At 33.4% G+C, this 25,952-nt stretch overlaps 1 protein-coding gene across 1 annotated transcript in view; it reads left to right on the top strand.

Moving 5' to 3' along the window:
• GRID2 (glutamate ionotropic receptor delta type subunit 2) overlaps positions 1-25,952 on the top strand; it is a 1,955,631-nt gene that overhangs the window by 1,305,353 nt on the left and 624,326 nt on the right. The window contains exon 8 of the mRNA XM_007495736.3: positions 606-725. Within this exon, the coding sequence (XP_007495798.1) occupies positions 606-725 (120 nt within the window). The remainder of the gene's footprint in view (positions 1-605; positions 726-25,952) is intronic.

Below are 25,952 nucleotides of genomic sequence, written 5' to 3' on the forward strand. Positions count from 1 at the left end.
AGTGTGTTGATTTGTTTTACTTAATTATATGTTGTTATGGACTAGAATTATAGGTATCAAAGTGGATGGATCACTGGACTTGGAGTCAAGAAGATCTGAATTAAAATCTTACCCAAATGCAGTATGACCCCGAGCAAGACACTTCATGTGTTTATGATTCAGTTACCTCATCTATGTAATTAGAATAACAATAGTGCCTGCTTTCCAGGGTTGTTAGGAGGTTAAAATAATATGACATTTGTAAGCACTTTGCAAACTTATATAAATACTAGCTATAACAATAATAATAACTATTATTATTACTGGGCCAAGAGTGGTGAAATTGTGAGGTGTCATAGAAACAAGGCAATGATATTTAGTTCATATTTTTAAAAACAATTGTATGACAGTATAATTTATAAACACAAACACATTTTCCATAGTCCTATGATTAACAAAGTACAAATTAATCAAAAAGGACCTACAATATATCAACTTAATTTTCAAAATTAAAAACGATAAACTTAGCCATTCAATTCTTTTATCTGCCTTGCTATTTCACAGTTGGTAGTTTAGACCATTCTTTGGATATTATTTATTTCACTCTAATTTATTCTGTCCCTCAGGGAGGAGTAAGTGGATTGACTGGTGATTTAGAATTTGGAGAAAATGGTGTCAATCCCAATGTACATTTTGAAATTCTGGGAACCAACTATGGAGAAGATCTTGGTAGAGGTGTCCGTAAGGTAAGGCCAGATATGGCTCAGTATGATTTTGTTGAATGCTAACTCTAGCTTTGCTTAATTTTTTTTTCCATGTGATGAGTGCAGAACTTCGTGTAGTTTTTACATAGAACTGCAATATGTAGAGAAAAGACAGAACCAAGCATTTATAAGCTGTAACATTTTTATCATATGTTCTCATCTATAAGATTATATAGCTTATTTAAAGAACAAATTTAGTTCGGAATCTCAGAAACTAGTAGTTGTCTCAGTGGAAAAGATCTTTCTTTCATTTCATACTGTCTCTCTTCTTTATAAAAAAAGTCTATTTTGTGTTGCAATATATTTCTTCTAGTGTGTCTTTTATAGAATTTTGAAGATTGAAATGATTTTCCACAAAAATTTCATAAAGTGAGAGTGAGAGTTTATTCCAAAATGTGTTATTACAGTTTTTAGCTTCTATATTTGTCATGTAATAAGTAGAAAATAGTCTGAAAGAAATGAATCCTTTTCACATTCTATATTATAGGTTTCATGTAAAAAGAAGTAAAGAGATTTCTAAAAAAAATGTTTTATGAAATAATTTTGTCAAGGAGAAATGTAACCTCTTACCAAGGGATTTAATTTTTCTGTTATACACATGTGTATATATATATATAGCACAAAATTCAAATGCAACTGAATGACATGAAATTAAATAATTGAAAGAGAAAGTGTTTTAAAGTTTGAAAAGCACTTTGCATATATTTTCTCTTGATTTAAGACAATTTAAGGTACAAAGAGAAGTCATGACTATACATCTAAATTGTACAGATAAGACTTCTGCCTGTGTTTTCAAGCAGTTGTCTCCTCAAAATGTTGAGAGTTAAAATATAGACACACTTAGATAAAACAAAATTTTACATATAGGAAATATAAGGTTCACTTTCACCTTTAATTTGAGAGTAATATTGTTGCAGGGAATTTTTTAATCTATCTCTGCATATTTGGTCCCATCATACTAGACATTTATTTTGTTTGGCACCATTATAAATTAAATTTTAGTAATTCACCTTATAAATAAAAGTTATTTTGATTCTATAGAAATTTTGAAATACTGGCAATTGTACAATAAAATAAACATTGGTCTCTTGTAATATATGATGAACTCTTCACTAATTGAATGATAGAGCTGAATATGTATTGGTGTTAAACAGCAGAAAACAACAGATTTTTATAAATATCAAAGAAATTTATTTCAAAGTTATGCCAAAAATAATCAAACTTTATGAACAATACATGGCAACCAGTAAAACCAACATGTGAAAAACAAGTCATTATAACTATAGAATAAGTTTTAAGGAAAGATTAACCCTTATCTTCTAAATATGCTATCATAACACTGATCTAATGCTTCAAATATTAGAATAAAATTCAGACTCAAGAAAAAAATCATAATTTTGTAACAAGGATGAATTGTTTTCTTATATTGAAAAGTAACTCTTTGTTGGAAAGTCTTTCAAGCAAATTATTTAGTGTTTCACGATAGACTTTTTATTCTGTGTTCCCTAAGTAACAATAGCAATGAATTCTCTTTTAATAAAGGAACTCTATCAGAAGAATGAAATTGTTTTAAAATAATTTTAAGTTTTTCTTAATTTTAATTTATAAAATTTATTTTTTAAGTGGACGCTATTTTAAATTAACTTCAGTTGGCTTAAAATCTGTATTCAGAATTTGTTTATGTTTTTGAGATCCTTATATGTATTTACAGATGAATGGGTACATTTGAAAACAGTATTCTATCTTCTAAGATACTTATTAACATGTAACACATTTTGAGAGACTCAGAAAGAGAAAACTGTATTAATTTTTTTTTCTGAACTACAAGTGTGTGGTTATTAATACATAATGCTTTTTTTAGGAAAAGTATGCAAACCTGGGCATGACTTAGCCCTTGTTTGTCAGTGTTCTCAAGAAGAGTGGTCTTCTTACTGATGAACTGTCAAGTTGTCAATGCTTAGCCCTATGCCAATAGCAAAATGTACACAATGCCTGAAGGTTTATCACCTTGAGCAGGGACACTGTCAGCTTTCATAAACCAAGTAGGATGTTGTCTGATTAGGACCTAACTGACAAACTCTTCAGAGCCCCAACTGTGTGGAACCAAGCTCAACTCTCTCAGCTCTTATTTTCTATATAAGTAGAGCTCTTATTTTCTTCAGTTTATTTATTTTTTGAAAACCCTTGCCTTCTGGCTTAGTATCATTTCTAAGATAGAAGAGTGGCAAGGACTAGGCAATTGGGATTAAATGATTTATCCAGGGTCACAAATCAAGGGAGTGTTTCGGACCAGATTTTTGAATCAAGGTCCTCCTGCAAATGGGCTATGTGCTCCTCTCTCTTCCCCTCCCCATTTTCCCACAAACTGCAGCTATACAATCCAGTCAATTCCACCTTTGCTTTTGGCAGGAATGTGTTGGCCTCCTTCTCCATGCCTAGATCTTTGCGGACCAATCTGCCTCTTTGTTAGACAGTTCTCTTCTATGTGTGTTGTCTTCCCCTATGAATTTAAGATTTTTGACGTCAAAGCCTGTCTTTGTTTTCACCTTTCTATCCATAGCAAAGAGTCCAAGATAAGTATTTTACAAATTATTTTTTCATTCATTCTGTGGATTTTTCTTTTACTCTTTTGAGGTGATGTGGTTTAGAAGCAATTCTTCACGTTGCTGTTTTGCTAGGAGTCTGCAAATAAAACTTAGAAACTAGTTGGTGAGCCTGCCCTCTTCAACTTTCCACATGAGTGAAATTATCCCCATTCCATTACAATCACATCATAGATTCACAGATTAGAAATAAAAGAGACCCTAAAGAGCATCTTGTCCAATCTTTCTTAACTTGTGCGTATGACATCTTTTCAGTCTGAATAATGATTTTTTAACATTTGTAAAATAGAAAAATGAGATTAAAATGAAAAGTGTCTACATTGAAATAGGGTTGTTTAAAGTATATATGAATGTTTTGTAGTCATATCAGACTCTTTGTAACTTCTTTTGGGGTTTTCATAGGAAAGATACTAGAGTGATTTGCCATTTCCTTCTCCAACTCAGTTTACAAATGAGGAAACTGAGATAACAGGAGGAAGTCACTTACCCAGAGTCATACAGGTGGTAAGTGCCTGAGGCTACATTTGAACTCACACTTCCTTGACTGCATACCTGGCATTCTATCAGCCATTGAGTCAAAGTATATATACTCTGGAAGACTTGATTCCAAATCCGATTTCAGACATTTACTGGCTGTATGACCCTGGGCAAGTGTATATATGTATGTATATATGTGTGTATTCCCAGAGGGAATGCATGTAGCAAGACAAGAAGCAATGGCTGGAGGTTGATCCGCTGTCAATCAAAGGAAGATTCCATTTGGAATGTTACCAGGAAACAGTTGAAGGCAAGAGCCAATTGCTGACTGATTTCTGGGCTTCTTGGCTGATGGTGGTGACTTTAAAGGAGAAAGATTGGTTTATCTCTGGGACTTGGGATAATCAATCTGGAGGTGGCCTGGCTGATTTGAAGGCAGAAGAAGGACAATAGTCTATATCTCTCTCTGACTTGCTCTGTTTCGTGGTAGTGACTGAATTGCCATTTCTCTCAATATCATCCAACTTAAGACTCATTGTAGATAATAGGGAAACCTCCAACCCTCTTACCTCCATTCTCTACCCTTTCCTGTTTTCCCCCCAATAAACCCTTACTTGAGATAAAGAAAATAGTATTTCCTCTGAAACATCATAGCTTACCCCTAGTGACTTAGAAAAAGGTTGAAGAAGAAGGGGGGAGGGGAAGAAGAGAGAGTCTGAAGAAGAGGCTGGAAGAGGGAGGAAGGGAAATACAGAGGGAGAAGGATAGGCAAAAGAATACAAATACCTGATCTAGTAGTTAACTAGTATCCATCAAATATACCCCCTCAATATTATCTATTACAATAGAAACATACACATACATATATGAAGAAAGAGAAATAATACATTCTTTCCACTATACTATGCTGATTCTGGTTCTATTTAAATAACCACATTCTGACTGATTCTTTTGATACAAAAAATCAGTGCATGCCTAATAACAAGCAAAAACATTTCAGATTAATTTTATGAACTCTTGAAAATTATCTCTTATATCTTAAAAGAGAAGCTCTAGAAACATATGTATGCATGTGTATGGATATATATATATATTTTTTTATATTACATATATATGCAGATATGTAGAAAATCATATATTGATTTCCTTTACATGTTATCTGATGGCAGAAATTTCTGAACTAGGATTATTTGACTACCTTCATTTTATTCTAAAAAGGGAACCCTTTCTCAGCAGATTGAAAATTGTGATCATTCTTTTGGGAAGTGATAACAGTTTTTTCCTTGCTTGAATTATTGAAATTATAAAAGCAAAGCAGGAACACTGACGTGATGTCTGCATTTTCACCCTTGAATCAAACCCTGCGTCATCCAGTAATTACATAGTGGAAGCTCAGTCTCTAAATTTTTGTGAAGTTATTGCTATTCACTTATTGCTAATAAACACTGTGATTCAGCATGAAAATCTCACACTGGGCAATTAATGAGGTTGGGTTTTATCATTTTAAAAAAGCAAAGGAAAGAAGGCCATACAAAGAAGATTAAAGCAAAATTTGTCACCTTTTCCCTCCTTAGGAGTACAATTATATTATTTGTCATAAATATCATTTCTTACTAAAATTACGAAAGAAAATGATGTTCAAAGGTATTTTAGTAGTTGATTATAAAGAATTTTAAGGACTAGTTTGAAATTAATCTTTATTTAGCTACTGTTATAGTAATGCAAATGTACAACCTAGTGATGTTAGAAAAATCTTAATGTACTGTTTTCTTTTTGGTCAGCAGTAGTCTTAGATGTAGTGAATATTTTGGGCAACAAAAATAATTAAAATAATTCATCCACCTGCACAGTCATCCTTTGGATATTAAACAAAAAATAATCACAGTAGGAGAGCGTTCTATTCCAGGACCACTTCTATAAGAATTGTTTCAATTATAGGATGATGATGAAGGCAACAGTAACATATATATGTATCCGTGTGTGTGTATGTGTGCCTGTATCCAAATAGTCACACATCTTTTTACATATCAATCAATAGGTACTTATTATGTAAATCTGGGGCGGCATCAAACACCAGAATATAAGAGAAAGCACAGAATAATACACACTTACAAGAAGGTTAAATTCTAATAGGGGAGAATATATTCTAAAATATTTCATTTTCATTCTCACATCCACCTTGTAATATAGATAGGATTTCCATTTTAGAAATGAATAACTTGAAACTCAGAGAAGGTAAATGATTTTAATTTCCAGGCTACTGCACTTTTCAGTCCAGAGGCAATTTTTCTTGGAAAGATTTTTTTCTCCCTTTCACTCAGGTGGGATAGAGAACTCATGAGATAATAGAAAATTACTTAGTATGTTTTACATATTCTTCAATAGTGCATAACTTTATGCTCAATTCTTTTCCACATCTACTAATGAATTTTTTTCTGTTATAGAAAAGAAATTTTTCTGGTGCTATCAATTTATTTGTTTTAGAAATATAACTAAAATCTGGCCTCAGATACTTCCCAGCTGTGTGACCCTGGGCAAGTCACTTGACCCCCATTGCCTAGGCCTTGCCACTCTTCTGCCTTGGAGCCAATACAAAGTATTCCAAAGTAAGGGTTTAAAAAAAAAGAAATATAACTAAGGTTAGAGTTGTGATCACTGGTAAATAACTAAATCATTCCTCCATCAAACAAAATTGTTTTAACCCTATAATCAATGATCTGAAATGAAATCAGTTTCTATAGATTTATGTTATACAGTGATTTAAAAAAATTAGCAACATTAATATTATACTAACTTTCAGTTAAAAGCAAATAACTTAGAGATAAGGAACTGCCAATGATCAAGACTTAGCAAGAAATAGGATGTTCTGTAAAGGTTCAGTTTTCAAATGTAGAAAATAGGCATAATAGTTGGAGACACCTTTATCTATCTATATATTGCATTTCATTAAAAATATTTGAAGATTTGTTACAACATATATCATAATCCATTTACAGAAATGGGGTTATTTTCCAATCATATCTGAATTGCCACTTAGATCCAGGTTCAGCAAAATACCCTTATTAGGCCATTGAGAAATAATACATCTAGTCATAAAGTCCTCTGAAAAAATCCAAATATGCAGCAATGGTGATGGAATCAGTTTTGTACTTTTTGTTTCTTTACTGGAGTAGCGGGAACTTTGCTGCTGAGGTTAACTGACAGTATTTTGGGGTGTCTGACTATCTGAATACCTAGACTAGATTATGGAAAATGACAGCTCCCAAGTTTTTGTGAGCAGAGCATTTTTGTTTTCTTTTTCTTTTTGATTTGTGGGGTTTGTTTCATGGCATGCAGTTTTAACTAAATATTATTGTAGAGTCACTTTCCTCTCCCTCATCACTGACTCCTTTTCAATTTTGGATCATTCCCTTTCTGCTTTATTTCAGAAATATAATGAATTGGGAATTCAGTTTAAAGGATGTTAGATTAGGAATTAGAAGTTTTCAGCCCAAATCCTTGCCTTCCCTGTTAGTTGTAATTAATTAACCCTTTATTATCATTTAGCTTCTCTGGACCTCAGTTTCTTTAATTGAATAATGAGAAAATTGAACTGGATGAGCTTGAAGATCCCTTTCATCTTTTAATCTGTAATTTTTTTTTACCCTAGGTTTTCATTGCTTACTAAATTTCTGGATCCAGGGGTTGCAAAAGTGAAAAATAACCATGACTCCAAGCCTTTGATGAGATTACAATCTAGATTCCTGCCCCAGGGGGAGAGGTGACATCAGGTCCAGGAATCAGAGAAGACTTTATGGAGAAGTAGGGCTTTGTAGAGAAAGTAGAATGTCAGCAGCTGGGGCTGAAAAGGGAATTGGTCTACAAAGAATCAAAATGCAGCAAGACATCAATGGGTTGCTAGTGCTCCACACTATCAAGATACATTTAATACTGCTCTGCTTTACCCCTTCAGCTAGAGCTAAGGATGGCCACATTCGTAATCTCCTATTTTCTACAAATTCCACCTTCACAAACCTTCTTCTGTTATGAACTCCTTGAGGACAAAGACTATTTTCACTTTTTTTATACCCTGCACATACCACAGTGTCTGGAACATAGTAAGCCTTTAACTAATTAGCTCATGGATTTGGCTTGGCAATCCAAAATCTAAAAATTCCTTAATTTTTGGATAAGAAACTCCCACCAACTACAAGCAAAAACTGCTATGAATATTTTTGTTTAAAGATCCTTTTATCCCATCTTTAACCTCTTTGGGATACAGATTTAAAAATGGTATTTCTGTGTCAAAGGGCACATACAGTTTTATGGCTATTTTGTTATCATTCCAACTTGTTCTCCAGAATCAGTTCATAGACACAACAGCACTGTATTAGTGCTGAATTTCCCCTCATCCTCTCCAACATTTATCATTTTCCAAATTTAAAAAAAAATGTCTTTTTAGATAGTTTGATGTGTATGAGGTGACAAAATTGCACTTCTCCAATTAAGTGATTTGGAGGGTTTTTTTCATATAACTAAAGATTGTTTTAATTTCTTCATCAAAAATTACCTATTCAACACTAGAATCTGTAGGAATAGAAGGACTTTTCCAAAAAAAAATAAACAGTATATAAGGAAAACCATCAGCAAACATCATCTGCAATGTGGATAAACTAGATGCATTCCCAGTAAGATCAGGAGTGAAACAAGGAGGCCCATTATCACCTCTATTAGTTAACATTGTACTAGAAACACTAGCAGTAGCAATTAGAGAAGAAAAAGAAATTGAAGGTATTAAAATTGGCAATAAAGAGACCAAGCTATCACTCTTTGCAAATGATATGATGGTCTACTTAAAGAATCCTAGAGAATCAACTAAAAAGTTAGTCAAAATAATCAACAACTTTAGCAAAGTTGCAGGATACAAAATAAAGCTACACAAGTCATCAGCATTTCTATATATCTCTAACACATCTCAGCAGCAAGAATTAGAAAGAGAAATTCCATTTAAAATCACCCTAGACAATATAAAATACTTAGGAATCTATATGCTGAGACAAACACAGGAATTATATGAACACAACTACAAAACACTCTCCACACAATTAAAACTAGATCTAAACAATTGGAAAAAAACATTGATTGCTCATGGGTGGGACAAGCTAACATAATAAAAATGACAAGTCTACCCAAATTAATTTACCTATTACTCATTGAACTACCAAAAATTTTTTTTACTGAATTAGAAAAAAAAACATAACAAAGTTCATTTGGAAGAACAAAAGATCAAGGATATCCAAGGAAATCATGAAAAAAAATGCAAAGGAAGGAGGACTTGCAGTCCCGGATCTCAAACTATACTCTAAAGAAGTGGTTCTCAAAGCGATTTGGTACTGGCTAAGAGACAGAAAGGACTATCAGTGGAATAGACTTGGGGTAAATGATCTCAGCAAAACAGTCTATAATAAGCCCAAAGATACCAGTTTTTTGGACCAAACCCACTATTTGATTTAAAAAAAAAAACTGCTGGGAAAATTGGAAGACATTATGGGAGAGATTAGGTTTGGATCAATATCTCATACCCTATACCAAGATAAACTCAGAATGGGTGAATGACCCAAATATAAACAAGGAAACTATAAGCAAATTAGGTGAACAAAGAATAGTATACTTGTCAGATCTATGGGAAAGGAAAGACTTTAAAACCAAGCAAGAGCTAGAAAAAAATGACAAAATGTAAAATCAATAATTTTGATTACATCAAATTAAAAAGTTTTTGTACAAACAAAACTAATGCATCCAAAATTAGAAGGGAAGCAACAAATTGGGAAACAATCTTCATTACAAAAACCTCTGACAAAGGTCTAATTTCTCAAATTTATAAAGAGCTAAACCAATTGTACAAAAAAAATCAAACCATTCTGCAATTGAAAAATGGGCAAGGGACATGAAAAGGCAATATTTAGTTAAAGAAATCAAAACTATTAAAAAGCACATGAAAAGTGTTCTAAATCTCTTATAATCAGAGAAAAGCGAATCAAAACAACTCTGAGGTATCACCTCACACCTAGCAGATTGGCTAACAGGACACTAAAGGAAAGTAATGAATGCTGGAGGGGATGTGGCAAAGTTGAGACATTAATGCATGGCTGGTGGTGTTGTGAATTGATCCAACCATTCTGGAGGGCAATTTGGAACTATGCCCAAAGGGCACTAAAAGACTGTCTGCCCTTTCACCCAGCAATAGCACTGCTGGGTTTATACCCTAAAGAGATAATAAGGAAAAGGACATGTACAAAAATATTCATAGCTGCACTCTTTGTGGTTGCAAAAAATCGGAGAATGAGGAGATGTCCTTCAATTGTGGAATGGCTAAACAAATTGTGGTATATGTTGATGATGGAACACTATTGTGCTCAAAGGAATAACAAATTGCAGGAATTCCATGGGGACTGGAACAAACTCCAGTAACTGAAGCAGAGTGAGAGAAGCAGAACCAGGAAAACATTATACACAGAGACCGATACACTGTAGTACATTAAATGTAATAGACTTCTGCATTACTGGCAATGCAGTGATCCTGAACAACTAGGAGGGATATATGAGAAAAACCCACTATCCACATTCAGAGGAAACATTATGATAGTAAAAACCCCGAAGAAAAACAATTGCTTGAATACATGGATCGAAGGGATATGGTTGGGGATGTAGACTAAATGAACATCCTAGTGCAAACATCAAAAACATGGAAGTAGGTTCTAATCAAGGACACAATACCCAATGAAATTGCCCGTGGGCTGTGGGAAGGGTGAGTGGAGGGGAGGGAGGGAAATAATGTGATTATTGAAACCTGACTAAATAAACTAATTCAAATGGAAAAAAAGAATTACCCATTCATATCCTTTGACCATTTGTGAATTGGGGAAGACTATAAATTCTTCTAAATTTTACTCAGTTCTTTATATATTTCAGAAATGATGCCTTTGTCAAAAACACTTGCTATAAATTTTTCCCAGTTTGTTCTTTGCCTTTTAATCTTGATTAAATTGATTGTGTAAAATGTTTTTTTTAATTTATAGTAGTAAAAATTATCTATTTGAATATCTTTGAAGATCTGAGAGGTAAACTATTCTGTGCTTCTCTATATGTTTATAGTATCACTCTTCATTTCTTCCCCCCCCACCACCTTTTTTTAGAATATTTTTCCATGGTTATATGATACATGATTCTCCTCTACCCCTGATTTTCCTCCCCACTCCCAAATCCAACAAGCATTTCCACTGGATTATACATGAATCATTGTTCAAAACCTATTTCTGTATTATTCGTATCGACAGTAGTGATATCCTTTAACATCAAAACCCCAAACATAGCCCTATCACATTACTTAATTGATCACATATTTTTCTAATGCATTTCCATTCCTACGGTTCTTTCTCTGGATGTGGACAACATTCTTTCTCACAAGTTCCCCTAATTTGTCCTGAGTCATTGCATTGCTGCTAGTAGAAAAGTCTATTACATTCAATTGTTTTCCCATCACAAAGAACATGGCTATAAATATTTTTGTACAAGTTTTTGTTTTGCTTTTTATCTCTTTGATAACCCTTCATTTCTAACTCATTTTGACTTTACCTAGGTGCTGTGAGGTGTTGATAGTTGTCTAGTTTCTTCCATAATCTTTACCAGGTTTCCTAGCAGTTTTTGTTGAATAGTAAGTTCTTCTTCCAAAAGCTTAGCTCTTTGGGCTTGTCAAAAATTAGGCTAGTATGGTCATCTACTATTGCATGTTGAGTATGTAATCAATTCCATTTGTCTACTATTCTATTTCTTAGGCAGTACCAGATGGTTTTGATGGATGCTATTTTATAATATAGTTTGGAATTTGTCAGAGTAAGCTTCCTTCCTTCATATTTTTCTCCATTATATATTTTATAACTTTTGTTCTCTCAGATGAAGTTTAGTATTTTTCTATGTCTATGAAATATTTGGGGGGTAATTTTGTATGGCACTGAATAAGTATGTTAATTTAGGTGGAATTGTCATTTTCATTGTATTGATGGGGCCTACCCATGAGCAAATAGTGGTTTTCCAACTATTTAGATCTGACTTCATTTGTGGGAAAAGCATTTTATAATTGCATTCACATAGTTCCAGGTTTTGTCGTGGTAGGTAGATTCCCAGGTATTTTATATTGTCCATAATTATTTTAAATGGGATTTCCCTTTGTCTTGTTTTTGGGCTTCATTGATAGTATAGAGAAATACTGACAATTTATGTGAGTTTATTTTATATTTTGCTAATTTGCTACTATTATTAACTGTTTAGATTAATGTTTTGGTTGATTTTCCAGAAATCTCTAAGTATGTCATCATATCACTTGCAAAGAATAACAGTTTCATTACCTCATTGCCTATTCTAATTCCTATGACTTCTTAATGCTTTGGCTAACATTTCCAGTACAATATTAAATAATTGTTATAGGCATCCTTGCTTCACTCCTGATGTTATTGGGTAGCCTTCCAGCTTATCCCCATTTTATATGATTCTTTCTTATGGTTTTAAATAGATTCTATTCATCATTTTGAGGAATAATCTATTTACTATAATGTTCTATACTATTTCAATAGGAATGGGTATTTTATTTTATCAGAAGCCTTTTCTGCATCCATTGAAATAATCATATGATTTGTTATTAATATGGTATAATGATATGGTAAATTATGCTGATAGTTTCCTCAATATTGAAACATGCTTGTGTTCTTGCTGTAAAATCCACATGGTCATAGTGTATGATCCTTATTATATATTGCCATGATCTTTTTCCTAGTATTTTGTTTGGAATTTTTGCATCAATATTCACAAGGGATATTGGTCTACAGTCTTCTTTCACTGTTTTATTTTTCTCATCCAGATTTAGGAACACCCTGTTTCAGTATGTTGTCCCCTTGTTACCATTTTCTTTAACGAAATTGTTGATTATTTCTATGATTTGTTCTTTGACTCACTCATACTTTAAAATAAGGTTATGAATTTTCAAATACTTTTTAGACTTTTTTCTCAAACTCTTTGCTCAGTGTAATTTTATAGCATTATGATATGAAAAAGATTTATTTCATAGTTCTGTTTTTCTGCATTTGATGTTGAGACTTTCATATGATCAGGTTTTGTGAAGGTGCCTTGTACTGCTATGAAGAGGTATATTCTTTTCTTTTCTGTTTTCTCCAAAGGTCTATTGTATATATATATTTTCCTAAAATTCTATTCACCCCCTTAATTTTTTTCTTCTTTACTTTTTGGTTTGATTAATCTAATTCTAGAAGAGGAAGATTAATGTATTGAACTAATATAGTTTATTATTTATATCCTCTTGTAACTCATGTCAAATTCCTTTAGGAATTTGGATGCTATACCATTTTGGTACATGTAGGTTTAATATTGATATTATTTCATCATTTATAGTTCCTTTTATGAAAATGTAATTTCTTTCTTTCTTTTACTTAATTAGGCTAATTTTCACTTTTTTGTCTGAGATTCTAATTGCTAAGCCTGCTTTTTTTTTTTAACTTTAGCTGCTGCATAATAGATTTTGCTCCAGCCCTTTACATTTATTCTGTGTGTGTCTTCCTGCTTTAAATGAGTTTCTTTGTAACATTCTGTTTTTTAATCCATTTTGCTATTCACTTCTGTTTTTGGATAAGTTCATCCTATTCACAATCATAGTTACAATTACTAACTCTATTTTATTTTCCCATTTTTCCTCATCTTTCTTTTCTTTCAGACTTTCTCTGTTCAACAAAAGGTTTTGCTCCTGACTACCTCTATCCACCTACCTAATTTCCCCTGCCTTTTTCTGTTCCCTAATCCTCCCCCCATCCTTCTTGCTTCCCTATTGGGTAAGATAGTCTTCTTAATTCGAATGTAGATATTATCCCTATTTAGTGTCAATTCTGGTGAGGTTAAGATTAAAATATTTCCTACCACTAACCTCATCTTCTCTTCTACTGAACTGATTTTTACATGCTTCCTCATGTGAGAGAATTTTCCCCACACATTTTCTCATTTCTTCTTTTCCATAGATATTCTTTTTCTTATCTCTTGATTCATCTGGAGGGATATCATCCCATCATATTCACCTTATTCCTTACTCTTTGTCTATATAAGCTTTTATTCATTTTCCTAAAAATAATAGTGTTCTTAAATATCTTTAGTGCCTTAACTATCCTAAGGGATTTTAGATATCTTAGGTACTTCAAATATCAGATATCTTAAGTATCTTAGTTATCACATTCTTACTAATAATGTAAAATTTAACCCCATTGTTTCCCTTGATTTCTATAAAGTATCTTAAGTGATTTAGGTACTTTTATTATAGAAATATTAAATATCCTAGTTATTGCATTCCCATCCAATGAATGTAATTAGTTTAATCCCACTGATTCCTTTGAGGTTTTTCTCTTTATGCTTCTCTTGAATGTCAAATTTGCTCATTAAATTTTCTTTTTATTTTGGGTTGTTACATCAGGAATGCCTGGAATTCCCCTATTTCATTAAATGCCTATATCTTCCCTTGGAGTATTATGCTCAGTTTCTCTGGGTAGGTGATTTTTGGTTATAGACCTAGATCATTTGCCTTGCACAATATCATACAACAGGATTTCTTAACCTTTACTATAAAAGCTACTAGGTCCTGTGTAATACTAACTGTGATCCCACAATATTTGAATTATTTTTGGCTGCTTATAGTATTTCTCTTTGCTTTGTAAACCCTAGAATTTGACTATAATGGTCCTTGGATTATTCAATTTGATATTTCTCTCAAGAAATGATCAGTGGACTCTTTCATTTTCTATTTCCCCCTCTTTTTCAATAATATCAGAGTAGTTTTCCCTGATAATTTCTTGCCATATGGTGTATTTTATTTTATTTTTTTAGTTTTTTTTAAAATCATGGCTTTGAGGCAATTTAGTGATTTTTAGATTATCTCTGCTGAATCTATTTTCTGTCATTTATTTTTCCAGTGAGTGATTTCAGATATTTTTCAAATTTTTTTTCATTCTTTTGAATTTTTATTATTTCCTGATGTCTTTTGCAGTCATTACCTTCCACTTGTCCAATTCTAATTTTTGCCATTTTTTTCCTTGAGACATTGTACTTTTTCTTTACAATAATTGTACAATATAGTACTGCTGTAGTTATTTTCCTATTTGAGATATTACCTTTGGTAGGGAGCTGTTTTCCTCAGCAATTTTTTTCTTCTAAGCTATTGATTTTTTTATCAATTTATTTTCTAATTTTTCATCTAAGGCTCTAATTATTTTTATTCATTTTTTGAAATCTCCTAATAGTTCATTTTGGGCTTGACATCCTATCACATTTTCCTTTGAGTCTTCTCATATTTTCAATTTTGTATTGATTTCCTGCCATTTCCGGCTTCATTTTGTGATATATTTCTTCTTCTATGATCATTTAGAGGGTGGTTAATGTGCTGTGAGCATTTCTTAGTCAGCAATCTTTGCAAGTAGAAGTCAACTCTCCCACCTAACATATTCCCAGTAGTTAAATTGATTTTACCAGTTTGTCTTCCACTTTCTAATCAATGATTTGCCTTGTTGCCAAGCTAATTCTTGAGTTTTTTAATTATTTTTTTCCAATTGCACATAGTTTTTTTTAACATCTTAAGATCTCAGGTACCAAATTCTCTCCCTCCCTTCATCTCTCTTTTCTTCCTTCATCCCTCTTTCTCACCTCATAAAAATATCAAACAATTTTACATAGGTTATACATGAGCAATCAAGCAAAACATTTCCGTATTAGTCATGTTGTGAAAGAAAACACAGACAAAAAAATAGAAAAATGAACTAAAAGTTTACTTTTGGTCTTCATTCAGACTCCTTAAGTTCTTTCTCTAGAGTTCTTTCATCATTACTCCTTCAGACTTGACTTAAATCATTATGCTGTTCAGAATAGCTAAGTCATTCACAGTTGTTTATCATGTTATTGAATCAGTTCACAACTCCACCAACAGTGTATTAATGTCAGTTTTCCCACATACCTTACAATATTTATTATTTTCCTTTTCGGGCACATTATCCAATCTGGTAAGTATGAAGTGTTACCCCAGAGTTACTCTATTTAATTTACATTTCTCTAATCAATAGTAAGCTTTTGTCCCAAATAAAGTCAGATGAAAATACCATTTTATTATATTGACTCAGTTTCTATGAATAACATATTGTTTAGGCCTGACTTTATTTGTGTGAAAAATGTTTTGTAATTGTATTCATACAAATTAACATTCTTAAAACATCAATGTGACCATGTTTTCTCAAGTTTACTATCTCCCATTCATCTGTATTATCGAATACAAAGTCCTTTGTTTGGCATTTAAAAACCATTACAATCTAACTTCAATTTCTTTTCCCTGATTTATTGCATATTGTTTCCTCTTTTGAATATGCTGATTTAGTCAAACCGTTCCCCATATGTGACATTCCATCTCCCAATCCTTTGCTTTTGTATAAACTCTTACCCATGCTTGAAATGCACTTCTTCCTCACCTCCACTTTCTGGAATCTCCAGTTTTTCAAAGGAATGAGGTTGAAACTTCTGTGAATTAGATAAATGAAGTTATAAACATATGTAATTGTATGTATATGTGTATATATAATGTTATATGTGGATTATCATGCTCCTTCCCCTGATTACACATAGAAAAAGATAAGCTTTAACAATTTGGGAATTGTTTCACTTTTATATTTGTATCTTCAGGACCTACTTAATATAGTGCCTAGTACAAAGAAGAAACTTAAAAATGCTTAATGAATTTGAAATGGTATGAAGATTTGAGCAATATCGTAGAAGACTTTAAATGACAGCTTGCAGTTTATCCATTCAGGAATGTGAAAAGTTTTCAAGCAAAAACGTGGTGTGACTAGAACTTTTACCTTAGGGTAATTTTTAGGACACTGCTCAGGACAGAGACGAGGATGAGAGGCAGACAAGAAGAATCAGGGGCAAGAAGACCAGTTGGGTGGCTTTCATAATCATCCAGATGAAATATCATGAGGTGCCTTAAAAATTTAGGTGGTAATAATCTAAGATAAACAGAGAAATTTAATTAGGTATGGATGTACTTATTACTTTGTTCAAACTGGATATAGGAGGTGAGGGAAAGAAAAGAGCCAATATAATTCAAAACAATTTAAAATAAATAAGGAAACAAAATGATGATAATCTATTGAACTTTTCTAGATATCTTGAATAATTTTGAAGATATTATCTTATTAATTCTTACAACAGCCATGTATAATTAGAAAATAAAGCTCATAAAATTAAAATTAATTGGACAGTCTGATTCAGATTAATTAAAAGATGGTTAACAAATAAATATTAATTTAACATTATAAGATACATTACATTGGAAACTGAAGGAAAGTCTCTTAAATTTTCACATTTCACTTCAAGTATAATTTGGAGTTTACTGTTGTTCAGTCATATACTACTCTTCATGACCCCTAGCACCCAAGCTTTCTTGACCTCCATTATCTCCTGAAGTCTTTCCAAGCTCATGGTCATTGCTTCCATTACACTATCCAGCTCATATTCTGCTGCCCCCTTCTCCCTTTACTTTCAATCTTTCCCAATGTCTGTGTCTTTTCCAATGTGGCTGATTTTCTCACTACATATAACCAAAATAGTTAAGCTTCATCTTTAGTATTTGGCCTTCCAATGAATAGTCTGAATTAATTTCTTTTATATATTGACTTATTTTATCTCCTTGATTTTGAAAAGACTCTTGTCTTTTCCGGCACCATAATTTGAAAGCATTAGTTCGGTAGTGCTTCTCTTTCCTTATAGTTTAGCTTTCTCAACCATACATTGCTACTGAAAAAATCCAACAATGTAACTCTGACTTTACAGATGTTAGTCAACAAAGTTCTGTCCCTAATTTTTAGTGTGCTGTCCATATATGCTATACCCTACCTTTCAAGGAACATGTATCTTTTAGACATATGACTAGTCACTGTCTATAGTGAACTCTGAGACCAAGAATATGAATGACATTGCTCCATTTCTTCTCCCTCTATTTTCCACAAAGTGATGGGACCAGTTGCTATGTTCTGGATTTTTGTTTTATATTAAGCTTAAAGACAGCTTTTATGCTTTCATTCTTATCAAGAGGTTTCTGAATTCTGTCATCAGAGTTGTATCATTTGCACACCTGAGATTGTTGATGTTTCTCCCAGCAAACGTAGTTCTTATTTTTGAGCCATTCAGACTGGCATTTCACAAGATTTACTGTACATAATTAAATAAATAATGTGATGATACACAACATTGTCATCCTCTTTTTCTGATTTTAAACCAATTAGTTATTAAATATTCAGTGTTCAATGTTTAATATTAATTCTAACTGTTGCTTCTTGACCCATATACCAGTTCCTCAGGAGACAAGTAAGATGATCTGTTAGTCATATATATTTGAGGAGTTACCACATTTTGTGGTGATTCACACAGTCAAAGTCTTGTGGTCAATGAATCAGGAATAGATGTTTTCTGGAATTCCCTTGCTTTCATAATCCAATAAATGTTGGCAATTTGGAGTCTAGTTCCTCTGCCTCTTGGAAAACCAGCCTGTTCTCATAATTCTCAGTTCACATATTATTGAAGCCTAGCTCACAAAAACTTTAGCATAACCTTGCTGGCATATGAAATGAGTGCAATCAGTTGATCATTTGGAATTGTCTTTCTTTAGGATTGGAACATGAATTGATCTTTTGCAATCTATTCACCACTGCTGAGTTTTCCAAAATTACTGGCATAATGAATGTAGATTTTAACTTAGGAACTAGTACCATTTAGTTACTATGACTATAGTTCACCAGGATTTCCTTTCATTTTATTCATAAGAAAGCTCTTCCTTCTAATTATAGATATTTTAGGATGTACTAATTAAGGTATATTTGGTATATTTAAAGAAATTCTGTTAAATTCTGAGAAAGATAAAAAGTTTTTAACTTTTCTTTATAAATTTGTTTATACATATCTTTGTGAAAATAGTTGTCTTCTGAATACTGCAAGGGTTAAATTAGGAGTTTTGACAAAATAAGAGAAGAGATTTTAATAAATTAAATTTTAATTAGAATATAGTAGAGTTATGAATCAATATTATCCCTTTAAGCCAGAGAAAACTTCTAGCAGCTTTTAGCAATTAACAATTTAGTTTTATTAAAATAAACTTAGTAAATGAATATAGTAAAATGAAAATAGTAAAGGAAAGAAATATAGGAAAGAGATAGAGAAGAAAATTTCCTGATGTCTATACTAGTTATTCTATAACTATCCATAATTACTACCTAAAACTGTCTGTAACTACCTCTAACTGCTTATAACTACTGCTAATAACAACTATCCCACAACATTCCAACCCAATCCATCCAATCAAAACCAACCCAATCAGTGTTTATCCAACCCCAATTAGGTCTGTCAACAAAGACCAACCACTTCCCAAAAGTGTAAGAAATAACAGCCCAAACCAAAAGCAAAAACTCCCAAAAGCCAAAAAGTCCTCTAAAAGCTAAAGCCAGAAGACCTATCAGTAAGCTCAAGCTTGCCTTTTACATTTCAACAACTAAATACCAACTATAAATTCACACTCCTGGCAGTCAGCTTCCCCACAACTGTAGCACCTGTCAGCAATAGACTTCCCCTTTTCACCAACTGACAGTTGACCCCTTTTATATCCCCATCTTGCCTCACTTCCTGTCTCTCTGGTTTCTACTTCCTTTCACTGTGTACTGGTTAATCCCTACACATTTCTATGGCTCCCTGTTAAATTAGGGAAAAGGAATAAGGAAATCCTTTTTACAATACTGATAGTAAACTAAATTGGGTGAAATTTTAGCTTTTAAACCATTGCAGGAAAGTAAATTAGATTTATTAAAAACAAAACAAAACAAAGCAAGAAGACCTTTTCTTTGAGGATTATCTAAGTAAAAAGTGTATATAGTCATATGATTTTGGTCTGGTTATACACTTTTTTCCCATAAAATAGCAAACTATATCAAAAAAGTAATTCACGCAGCATTAGTTCTCAGTATCAACTTTTAATTATTAGCTTTTGGGGTGACAGCTGGCTGTAAGCATCTGCATGTTTACATCAGTGTTGTGTACCCCAATTGACAATGAAAGTTTCTAGTTGAAACTGAGGCTGTGAGGATATTTATTACCATGAAAAATCACACCAGTGACAGGCAGGAAAAGGTGACAACAAAGCTTGTGCTACAGAGAGTGAGATAAATAAAGGCCCACCTCATTTCAATGCCATATGCTATAGAAATTATGTTGACTAATAATAACACATATGTGTGGTTGAATCATACACTCTTTATTCACCAAAATGTACATAGGGTTTTTTTTTATTAAAATGTCATTCACCTTGAACTTTCAAGTAACATAAAACATTTTACTATATCATTAAACTATGTGGTAACCAATAATTTAGAGTACAAAACATATTTATTAAAGACTTAGTCTTTGCCCAGCATTATACTAAGTCTTACACAAGATTCAGAGGACATTTTTGACTTGATGTTAGCTTTCAACAATACTATAGCTGGCAACATGAGACTTAGAATTGAAGAATTGGATAAGATACTAAAAATTCCTAATATCTATAAAATTATTTTGTGGTTACAAAAAAAAGAAATCTAAGTTTAAGATAGGGCAAGAAAGCTTTTATGATAGATACCTGGCCTTAAGTGAAACCTTTAAGGCTTTCTTTAAAAATAGAGAGGTATTCCAGGCACCCTCATAGCGTATGAATGAGCTGACAATGTTGATGGAACACTAAGTAAAGTCATTGGCAAAAACAAAGGAACAGACTAGTTTATGTGATAGAGCAAAATAGGGAAAATATAGGTTTTTTAAAGCTTTGACTTACCTTTTATGCAAAGATAACATCTTCTAGGTATTTAAGAAAGAAAATGACATAAAAAAAGCAAAATTTTATAATGATTGATCCAGTTGCAGAATATGATATAGAACTGTTGTGGAAAAGAATTCCAAGCATCAGATAAGAGCATTGTTATTGTAATATTGTTATTGTTATATAATAGTGATATGAATTGGGGGGAAATTTTACAGAAAATAACTATTAAATAGACCACTAAATAGAGATGTGATGCCACAATGATCCCAAGGTTTCAGGCTTGGGTGACTAGGAAAATGTGGCTTCTAATATCTGAAATAAGAATAACTGTGTACTTAATTCTAGGAAAGAATGATATAGATGTTCATGAAAATCTCTTGCAAACAGCTTTTAACAATTAACAATTTAATTTAATTAAAATAGAGAAACAAATTGAATCATATTTTTCAATAATAAATTCCTACTGAAATAGTTTTTTTTTTCTATTTGAGGCAACATACATGTCCCTGAACAGGAGACTTATAGAAAGACATTGAAAGTATCTTGATATTTCACCTTAGATTTGGTTCTGAGATAACATATCTCAAATTAAAAATATGTACTTTTTATAACATATATCCTATGTAAGGGTTAAAAATTAAGGTTGGACTGAATATGAGAGAATGTGGTTGCCAAAATTATAACTCAAGTCAAAAATAACTTTTTATTTAGCAGCTTTATTTACAAAATAGAAGGAAAGAGTAAAGTAAAGTGAAAACAGTGAAAGAAGGCAGTGAGAAGTCTAGCTAATCACCCTAAATACTTCTCCAGTGTCTGCTCAATTCAGGCTGAGTTAATTAGCTCTCTATTGGTCCTGGTGGTGAATAATCAATCATGTGGCCTCTGCCAAGATGGGGAGGCCTTTCCAGAAACTAGTCTCTCCAGAAGTCAAGAAAGGAAGGTCAGCTTTTTCCACTCACCAATCAAAGTCCAAGGGAAGAAGGTGCCAGAGCAGTCTTACCAAACACTATGGTTCCCAGGTTCATGCTGAGGAAGGTATTCCACCAGCCTCCAGAACTTTGAAAAACTGACTCATAGGAAGTTGTAGCCACTTTTAAAGACCTTTCTTTTTGTCACTTCCTGTGCCTTCCTCTACTTTATGGAGACCAAATGCATTCTATAACTTTTCTTAGGACTGCCCAGGGGACTGTCAGTTGTTTCTGAGTTGTCACTCACTTTAGCACGTGGGTTGTGGAACTCTCCACCCACCCCCAGAGTTAAGTAAGGTATATAAACTTCTGGTCATTAAATGTAAAAGTTGTCAGGGGATAGTTAATCCCATCTTCACACATAATATGTTATTTCACCTCATATTTTATCATGTAATATTATTCTTTTACATTTTTCTCTTTTTTAATTCAATACTAAGCTATTACAATTACAACTACATAGAGACTGTGCTGTCATAGTCATAGTAGTAGTCTCTTGGTAATTGAGGATGACAATTGTCTTTGTGCGTTTTCATCTATGATAGATGAGTGTGCACAAAGACACTTGTGCGTGAAGGAGATTTAAGTGGAAAAGTCGATGCACAGAGACAGTCCCACTCTCTCGGCGTTGGAAGCCTGGGTCCAGTGGCACGAAAAGTCGTTACACCTGGAGACTTCCTCAGCTGCATTGGATGGCCGTGTTGTCTTTTGTGCTCCAACACGCCCTAAGCACTCCACAGTGCCTTGCTGCGTCACCATCTCAGCCGTTGAACCTTCTTGTTGGTTTCTTCCGCCTGTTCCGCCAAAACAGTCTTCACATGCTGGGTGAGCAAAGCTCTGGTTCACCAGGGGTCAATGACCCCATGACTACCCTCACAAGGTTTAGCCGGCCTATCGAAGCCGTTGCCTGGGGTGTGGCCGCTGCCACATGCCACAAGTGAGAGCTGGGTGTCAGGTGAGGGTCAGAGGCTGGAGAGCTGCCCTAAGAGGGCACGACAAGCCCTCTATACCAGAGATACTACCCCTCCCTGAACACCCCATACACCCCACATTACACTGTGCTGTAATACAAGTTTAATCACTTATTTCATTTAAATATTGAAAACAACTATCATGTTCCCCTCCTTCTGACCTCTGCCTCATTAAATCTTCTCCACAGACTAAATATCCCTAATTCCTTTAACTAATTCACTTTGGCATCAACCAAAGTGATTTCATCATCCCTTTGTCTCTCTTTTGGGTATTGTTATGGATGAATTGAAGTTGTATCTGTTTATTGGTAAGAAGGGCCAGCTGGCCAAACTTTGTATTGAAGTTGTTATAGGCTAAGAAGAACAGTGAATCCTATAGAACAATAAGGTCTTCTCAAGAGAAAGGCATTGACAACTGTGGAGGCAGTAGGTAAAAACAAAACCTCTATTTATTAAAGTTTTTAGGCTTTAAAAGGTTGAAGGAATATAAGGCTAGGGGTCCCTAAATCTAAAAAGAGGAACTACCTCACACCACACCCAACTCAAGACCTCTCACGAGAACAACTTCCATCTGCTAAAAACCAGACCTGCTCTCTTTTCTTATCACTACCTTGTACCCAAATTACTAACTAAGCCTATGCCTAATATCTTCACAATAGTATATAAACTTTTTAAAAGTACTGTCTCTAAATGTTTCTCCAGTCTCTACTGCACTGCTAGCCTAGTCAAGGTTGAGTCTAGTTGAGGCAGGGATGGCTTCCTGGCCTGAAAAGATCCAACCCTTGCCTTCACTCTGATCCCACAGAGTGGGATCCCACAGAGATCAGAGGAAAAATGGCTTCTTCTTTCTATCCATCTTCTTGCTCCAGTCACTGACAAACTCTCTTTCCCAACTGCCAATCTGGTATTCTCAAGTTTTCACAAGAAACACAAGAAGAGCCAGGAAGATTCCAGCCTTCAGGACCAAAGGTCAGATCCAGGAAGGCAGTGACAGTTGGAAAATCCAACCCTTATTACTCCCTCAGAAGTCTAGCAGGAACTCTGGCTCCAAATTCCAAAGTAGGCTCAAGACATTGAGACAGCATTCTTTATCTATCCAAATGAGAATCACAAAGAGACTGACACAACTAAACAATAACAAAGTATTAATTCCCTTTGACATAGAGATTGTCATACTTTCCTTTACCTCTATAGAGGTCATTTTTGGAAGAAAATCCATATAAACAATGAAGTATTTTTAGCAATATTTTTTTATGATAACAGAATTAGAAGCAAAATAGATGCTCTTAAAAAATAAACAAGCTGTACTGAATGAATGTAATAGAACATAACTATACTGTAGGAAATGATGATTATGGCGAATACCAAGAAGCATGTAAAGATTATACAATCTGATGCAGAGTGAAGTAAGCAGAGGTAAGAAAACAATATTCATAGTGACTACAGCAATGTAAGTAGAAAGAACATACACAAAGCAATCAAAAGTTAAGATTTCAAAATTACAAAGAGGCTCCCAAAGAAAAAAATATGAAAAGACAGACTTACCTCATTCCTTTGCAGAGATAAAAGGACTACAGTTGGGGCAAATCACACATATTTTCATACTTTCTTGATGTACTCATCAATAATATCGAATTTTCTCCTTTTTTTCTTAGAAAGTGTTGTTAGATTGGATGACTCTTTAGTAGAGCAATATGGGAAGATATTTGTTTGATGTGAAAAAATCAACAAAACATATTATTATAAAAGAAATTGTATTATAGTCTAAACAAAAGGAAGACCTGAATAAATGGTGAGCTATTGAAGAATGGAGTTAAAAATTGGAAATCGTCCTCTTATCCTGGTCTCAACTTCTACTTGGTGTGGTAGTAGGAAGATTTAAAAGTATTAGTCAAATTATATAATATATGTAAAAAGCACTTTGCTCAATGCCTGGCACATAGTTGAGGCTGTATAAATGTTTTCCCCCTCTTCCAAGCCCTTATACCATTCTAGACTTAAAGTATGCTAAGATCATTACATCAAAGTGGATGAACAACGGATGTAATAATGGGAATGTAACAAAAACTATCTGAAAGGCACAAGGAAATTAACAGGATTCTCTCTAGCATAACAAAAGTTATTTGTGAAAGAATTTAAAATATATGAATAAGTTTTAGAGTATAAGTTCCTAAAAACATATTTTCTTTGGTATAGTAATAGTTTGATGACTATTATATAACTTGAAAATTATTTAATTTACTATAAATTCTTCTGTCAATGGAACGCTCCACTTAAAAATTAAAATAAACCAATTGGATTTTCAGGTAGTGTTTTCTTAAAATTTAAGTATAGGAACATTTTTTCAGTATTTTTCATGTCTTTAAAATATAACTGTTAGGCATGGTTGTTATGAGGAACAGATAAGTATAGTAGAAGAAGAGATGATGGTTTGCATAGGACAGGTGCATGATACCTGAAGATGGGAGATTCTGGAATGCTGGAAGGAAGGGTTAAGCTGCAACTCAGGGGCTGTTAGCTCTCTTGCTCTGGATGAAAAACTGGAGGGAATGACTGCCAAATACTGAGGTTTCTGATCCTGCCCCTGTTACTGTCCTTTTTGCTGTCTTTGTTGCTGTGTTTCCTTGAAAGAAGATCCTGTGAACCTGACACTATCCTGAACTAGCACCAAGTTATCTGCATTGTCAGTAAGCAGAGGTCTGGGTCCAGTTGGACCTGAGACCTACCCTTGGGTCCCTGTCTAATCTGTCACAGATCAGCACCTCTATTAATTATCAAGAGAGGTTGTTTAGTGTAGGGTAGCTCAAACAGGGTCTGAGCACATTTAAAGGTGAGGGTGACAAGTGTAGACTATCAAATCTCTGGAGACCCTTCATGAGAAGGTTTAGATCTGGGTATTAGCTAGTAAAAAAGTGGCAGGAATTTCTCTCTTCCCTTCAAACCTCTCTGTGGAAATAAACCACACCTTCCATTAACTCTGTGACTGAGAAATCTGTGTGCAGGACCCAGATGGGGCTCTGACCTGGTCAAGGCTAACTGCTGGTCCTTTCAACACACAGTGTGAAAACCTTGATACTGGCCAAAAATAATAAATTGGTATCACATCTGACTGTGTCCCCAAAACCCACCTAAAACATGGTATCAAATAGTTTCAAATTTCCCATAGCCATGAAAGCTATATATTTGAAAAAAAATATCTTTACTGAGGCTAAAATGTTGTATGCTTATCTAATAAAATTACTACTACAGATTAATTATTTTTCTTTTTAGTTTTGATG

This window comes from Monodelphis domestica, chromosome 6 (genome assembly GCF_027887165.1).
Source record: "Monodelphis domestica isolate mMonDom1 chromosome 6, mMonDom1.pri, whole genome shotgun sequence".
In the NCBI taxonomy this organism is placed as follows: domain Eukaryota; kingdom Metazoa; phylum Chordata; class Mammalia; order Didelphimorphia; family Didelphidae; genus Monodelphis; species Monodelphis domestica.